Here is a 6,728-nt window from a genome sequence, read left to right as displayed (position 1 = left end):
GACGTGTCGCTGAAGTGTCCCGCCGCGGGTATATCGGGGGCTAGACTGTGCCAAAGGGTGCCACACATGGTTTTCCATATGTCCATGGACTAAACAAACCTAAACCTATGAAAAGTTACATTGGTGCACCCTGCGCGGAGAAATCTAGGGGGTAGACCCGCCGGGGCACACGTTCCGTTGTTTTGGGGGAGGAGGGGGATAACGACCGCCGGAGCACCGGAACCCCACCAAACCTTGCATGTGGACCTATGATATGTGTCAAAGTGTGGTGCAAGGTCTAATGGTGCAAAAGTAGCTCCCCTAAACCCTAAACCCTAAACTCGGGGAGGCTTCGAGCCCTAAACCCCTCTAAATCCCTAAACCACGACGCCGGAGCTGCAGAACCATGCATCATAAACCCTAACCCTAACCCTAAACCCTAAACCTAAACCTAACCATAAATACTTACCCTTTAACCTAAACCCTAGCCCTAGCCCCTAAACCCTAGCCCTAACCCTACACCTAACCCTAACCGACGGATCGTGCACACCGTCGATCGTGTGATAATGGCTCTAGCTGCGCGTATATGTGCCAAAGGGTCCCAATCTTGGTTCTCCATGTGTATATGTACTAAACAAACATAAAGGAATGAAAAGTTACATTGGTGCACCCTCGCGCGGAGAAATCTAGGGGGGTAGACCCGCTGGGGCACACGTTCCGCTGTTTTGGGGGGAGGAGGGGGATAACGACCGCCGGAGCACCGGAACCCCACCAAACCTTGCATGTGGACCTATGATACGTGTCAAAGTGTGATGCAAGGTGTGATTCACAAAATGGTGCATGGCATGGATCCCCGGTCTGACATTCCTCACCTTCGGGCGATAACACTTAACGATTCCCGGACGTGTACGCTGAAGTGTCCCGCCGCGGGTATATCGGGGGCTAGACTATGCCAAAGGGTGCCACACATGGTTTTCCATATGTCCATGGACTAAACAAACCTAAACCTATGAAAAGTTACATTGGTGCACCCTCGCGCGGAGAAATCTAGGGGGTAGACCCGCCGGGGCACACGTTCCGCTGTTTTGGGGGAGGAGGGGGATAACGACCGCCGGAGCACCGGAACCCCACCAAACCTTGCATGTGGACCTATGATATGTGTCAAAGTGTGGTGCAAGGTCTAATGGTGCAAAAGTAGCTCCCCTAAACCCTAAACCCTAAAGCGGGGAGGCTTCGAGCCCTAAACCCCTCTAAATCCCTAAACCACGACGCCGGAGCTCGCAGAACCATGCATCATAAACCCTAACCCTAACCCTAAACCCTAAACCTAAACCTAACCATAAATACTTACCCTTTAACCTAAACCCTAGCCCTAGCCCCTAAACCCTAGCCCTAACCCTACACCTAACCCTAACCGATGAGACCAAGCACACCGTCGATCGTGTGATAATGGCTCTAGCTGCTGGTATATGTGCCAAAGGGTCCCAATCTTTGGTTCTCCATGTGTATATGTACTAAACAAACCTAAAATAATGAAAAGTTACATTGGTGCACCCTCGCGCGGAGAAATCTAGGGGGTAGACCCGCGGGGCACGCGTTCCGTCGTTTTGGGGGGGAGGGGGATAACGACCGCCGGAGCACCGGAACCCCACCAAACCTTGCATGTGGACCTATGATATGTGTCAAAGTGTGATGCAAGGTCTAATGGTGCAAAAGTAGCTCCCCTAAACCCTAAACCCTAAGCCGGGGAGGCTTCGAGCCCTAAACCCCTCTAAATCCCTAAACCACGACGCCGGAGCTGCAGAACCATGCATCATAAACCCTAACCCTAACCCTAAACCCTAAACCTATACCTAACCATAAATACTTACCCTTTAACCTAAACCCTAGCCCTAGCCCCTAAACCCTAGCCCTAACCCTACACCTAACCCTAACCAAGTAGACCGAGCACACCGTCGATCGTGTGATAATGGCTCTAGCTGCTGGTATATGTGCCAAAGGGTCCCAATCTTTGGTTCTCCATGTGTATATGTACTAAACAAACCTAAAAGAATGAAAAGTTACATTGGTGCACCCTCGCGCGGAGAAATCTAGGGGGGTAGACCCGCCGGGGCACACGTTCCGCTGTTTTGGGGGGAGGAGGGGAGAACGACCGCCGGAGCACCGGAACCCCACCAAACCTTGCATGTGGACCTATTCTATGTTTCAAAGTGTGATGCTAGGTGTAATTCACCAAATGGTGCATGGCATGGATCCCCGGTCTGACATTCCTCACCTTCGGGCGATAACACTTAACAGATTCCTGGACGTGTAAGGTGAAGTGTCCCGCCGCGGGTATATTGGGGGCTAGACTGTGCCAAAGGGTACCACACATGGTTTTCCATATGTCCATGGACTAAACAAACCTAAACCTATGAAAAGGTATATTGGTGGAACGTCGCGCGGAGAAATCTAGGGGGTAGACCCGCCGTCCCGCTGTTTTGGGGGGGAAGGAGGGGGACGGCCGCCGGAGCACCTGAACCCTGATATATGTGGGGGATGAGCATGGAGAGTAATTTTGTATTTCACATAGTGTAATAAATAGTCATCAAAAAGAAAAACTAATTAACAAAATAAATATAAGTAGTAGATGAAATAAAATAGTTAGAAAAACAAAAAAAAAGTATATTGGCGCACGGCAAAGGGAGAAGCGCACGGCAAAGGACCCTTTGCCGTGCAACTTATCTGTCTCGCACGGCAAAGTTTGGCTGCACGGCAGTGCTCAGGCCTTTGCCGTGAGCTGTTTCTTTGCCGTGCGGCTTGCAGGGACTTTGCCGTGCTACAATCTTTGCCGTGCGCTGCTCCCATTCTTTGCCGTGAGAAAATTCTTTGCCGTGCGCCATATCTTTCTTTGCCGTGCTTTGTTTCTTTGCCGTGCGCTGCTCTCATACTTTGCCGTGCACTTTTGGGTTGCCGTGCGCTCTTCTTGCTACGCACGGCAAAGAAATCTTTGCCGTGCAGCAGCTCACGGCAAAGTTTGGCTGCACGGCAGCGCCTGATTTTCCCGTAGTGTTCACGCCCAATAAAATAAATGGTACAACTATTAAAAGCTCTCTTGATCTCTCTAATATCTTCAGAGATTGCCATAATCTCATATCTGTCATCACTCATCAGCTTCATCACACAGGTGTACAACCTTTTTCGCATCACTTTCAATTATAACATTTGTGTATCCCCGTTCAGCTGCTAGCCTCGCACCATCCCTGATGGCATGTGCTTCCATAGCATGAGCACTTGTTGCATGATCATACCACAGTGCTTGAGCACGTATTAAAACCTCCTTGGCTGTCTCTCACCACTAGACCCGTACTCCCAGCTTGAGCCACTTGATGGTAGCATGCATCAGTATTGATTTTTACCCAACCTTGCCTTCTTGGTCAGTGGTTTCTTCGAATATCCATGTGCACTTTCCTCTACAAGCTGAGCTTATCAGGATGTGTCCTAAGTTCGCGTAAAATATTTCTTAATTACTTTACCAAGCTGAAAATGCTAGATTTACGGGAGGTTGTTTACAGGACATGCTTATGGAATTAGGGGGATGAATTCTCTCTAACATCCAAGTAATCCCGTAGGCTGCATTCCCGTAGGTTGCTGCCCATAGATGTAGCATTGTTCTTACCAAGCCATTAGAGTTGTACACCTAGGCTCCTAGCAATGCCGTATTGCCGTAGCTAGCAGGCCGGGTGGGCTCCCTGCTAGCTACGAAGTAGTACTAGCTTGAGTAGCACTTGCTGCCTCCTTCACATTCCATAATGTCACTTCACATTAATGCACTTAGTAAGTTTGTACTTCCAGCAGCTAATTAGCCACTACTCAAGCTGGAGTACTGCACAATGTAAACTAATAAAACAAAGAGATGAAAGAACCATATTATCGAATGACACAAACGTTTAATTAATCAACTAAACATGATGGAAATGAACATGACTAGAAACCTACTAGGATCTCTCGGTGTGCTACGTACTGCTGCTACGCGCGTGCAAGTACGGGCTGCTCTACTACATACGTACTGAACTGCTACTGCTAGTGTACTGCGCTACTACTGGCCCGGATGCATGCGCATATATCGGGGGTAGCTAATTAGGCTAGACGACGTCGCGCTGCTCCTCCTTGATCGCGCCGGGGAAGAGGTCGAGCGTCTTGAGCGGCCTGCAGAACATCCCCGTCGCCGCCGGCGCGGCGTCTTCCATCTGCACCGGCAGCTGCTGCTCGTAGCGCGACGACCGGCACGTGTCCTCCTCCACCACCACCCCGAAGCTTCCCAGCCTCCCCAGCGAGTACTCCGGCGATCCGCCTCCTCCCTGCGGCCAGGTCAAGTCAAGTCACGACTCACGATCAGCTCAAAGGTAATCGCAGTTGGTAACTAGAAGAAGTAGCAAGCGAGTGATCGATGGAGGATAGGGCAGCACGTACCTGGTAGCTGAAGGACGTCGACGAAAGTGGGTTCTGCGGCGAGGGGTTGACGCCGGGGGCACACCGGCTCGTCGTCGGCGCCGTGGCCGCAGCAAACGCCGGGTAGCCGTACCCAGCAGCGGCGTAAGCCGCCGGGGCCGGAACTGCGGCGGGGAGCAGGTGCTGGTCAAACCCGCCGCCGGCGCAGGACGCGGAGTAGTACTGCGGCTGGTGCTGCTGCTGCTGCATGGGAGCCACGGCGCCGAGGAGGTGGTGGTGGTGACCGGCGTTGGCGGCGGCGTAGTAGTGGGCGCAGGAGAGGAGGTGGTGGCTCATGCAGAGGCGCCTGCGGAGCTTCTGGCGGTCGCGGGCCTTGTGGTTCTGGAACCAGTAGAAGACGTTCTTGCCCTCAATGCGGCCGTAGTGGGCGAGGTGCGCCGTGATCTGCTGGATCTGCGTGGAGTTGGGCGTGCGCAGGCCGCCCCGGTACATCTCCTCCAGGATCATCAGCTGCTCCGGCGTCGGGCACCACCGCGTCGTCCCCGACACCACCGACACCGCCGCCGCCGCAGCTGCTGCCGTCGTCGCCGCCATGGAACGAGCTTGAGGGCTGTGTAGCTAAGCTAGGTACGGCGGAGTGCGTGTGTCGTGGGAAGAGACAAAAGGTGTACTAGGATGAAGAAGAAGAAGAAGAAGAAGAGGAGTTTGCTGGTTGGTTGGCCGGTGTGGTTTGGTTGCTCCCTGTGTGGAAAGCCAACGACGGCCGGGCAGGGTTTATTATAGCATGCGCGAGGGCATGGCGACCACCCCGGCCGTCTCTCTCTCTCTAGTGAGAGAAAGAGAATCTAGCTATCTCTAGAGAGAGGGAGACGAATGAAGGTGCAAGCATGCATGCACGCAAGAGTTAATGTGTGTACTGTTGTAGGTTGGATTTCCTCCTGATTATATAATCGATTGCACCATCATGGTGTTGCGAGAAACAGCTTGTGTGCCTCTCTGCTTATTTGTTCTGCACATACGTACGTACGCAAACGTGGTACGCAGAGTTATTTGTCACTCGTGGTACGCGCACACCCTATATACGCGTGTAACTACGTGCGTAGTGTCGCGGGCGCACGGAATGTATATGTCGTCAGTGTTTCCTAGCACGGAGAGTGAGAGACAGAGAGTGATGCATGCATGTGAGGTTCACTTAATGTGATGTTGTATATATGTCCGTGTATATGTCTTTCTTGCAAAATTGGAGATATATATATACGGAGAAGTAGCCTACAGTATGTGAGTTTGGGACCAACATTGTGTGCAAGTTAAAGAAAATGAACCGAGAGTGGGGTAAGGGACTCATGAATGTACAATTTATTATTAACACATTTACTTTGAGTTATACTATGGCCACACTTGTCTATAATAGCAATTAAAGACCGATGCAGATGCCAGTATTTGCACCCTAGCTAGGGTGTAGCATTTTTTCGCATCTAGAACAGAGGAAACTAAAGAATATAATTTTTCCGTAATTAAAAACTCACCTTTTCAAGTATTCAACCAGGTTGAACCTTAATTTAAAGGATTAAGGATCCTAGTACTCTATCCACGGATCTTAGTACCCCTGGATACCTGGCCCGCCAGCTTGACAGGGGTGTCGAGTGCTTTATATACCCAAGGATTTTATGGTACGAGTAACCACAATATATGAGTTGGACATTCGTGGACATTTTGCTCCATGGATGCCCATCTGACGTGTGGGGTACATATATTAGTGGCAATAACCTTTGGCTATTCCATGGCCCTGACCTCAAAGCCCGAAGGGCTAGCCCAAATTGAACCAAACTTTACCCACACACATGTTTCCTCGTCTCCCAGCCAACTTAGTCATCACCTCTACCTCCTCACAGGCACGCATGTCACAGCGGTGCCATCGCGGGCGAAGACCCATCCCTTCCATAGTGCTCAATCGCTCTGCATGCCTTGTTTTGTACTAGAGTTTTTTTGTGGAGATTATCTCCACCAAACCTCCAATTATTAGTAAAAGTGTGCTTGGTTCTACTATATTGGTTAGTTTAATGCCCACTTACTCCACTTTTCTAGTGTATCTTTCTCAATCGCCTATATACTGCCCCTACCTAGTGGATTGGGGATTGGAGTTTTATATGGATTTGAGGGGATTGGGTGAATGTAGGGGTTTCAGCAAATAATCTTGCAGAATATCCCCTCTAATCCCCTTAAAATCTCTTGTGTCAAACAAGGCATCAGGCATGTACTTCATCCATCTTCTACTCTCCCCGCCTTCATGAGATGTTGAAGTGGCCCTCTCCTCGACG

At 50.7% G+C, this 6,728-nt stretch overlaps 1 protein-coding gene across 1 annotated transcript; it reads right to left on the bottom strand.

Moving 5' to 3' along the window:
- Positions 1-4,103: 4,103 nt before the first annotated feature.
- On the bottom strand, positions 4,104-5,004 carry LOC124646831 (putative WUSCHEL-related homeobox 2). Its single transcript, XM_047186880.1, has 2 exons — positions 4,432-5,004; positions 4,104-4,319 (listed from the first exon to the last, which is right to left on the bottom strand). The coding sequence occupies exons 1-2, from the start codon at positions 5,002-5,004 to the stop codon at positions 4,104-4,106; spliced, it is 789 nt and encodes a 262-aa protein (XP_047042836.1).
- Between the last annotated feature and the right edge of the window lie 1,724 nt (positions 5,005-6,728).

The sequence above is a fragment of the Lolium rigidum genome, chromosome 4, assembly GCF_022539505.1.
Source record: "Lolium rigidum isolate FL_2022 chromosome 4, APGP_CSIRO_Lrig_0.1, whole genome shotgun sequence".
NCBI classification, from domain to species: Eukaryota; Viridiplantae; Streptophyta; class Magnoliopsida; order Poales; family Poaceae; genus Lolium; species Lolium rigidum.
This window is presented reverse-complemented; position numbering and strand designations above follow the sequence as displayed.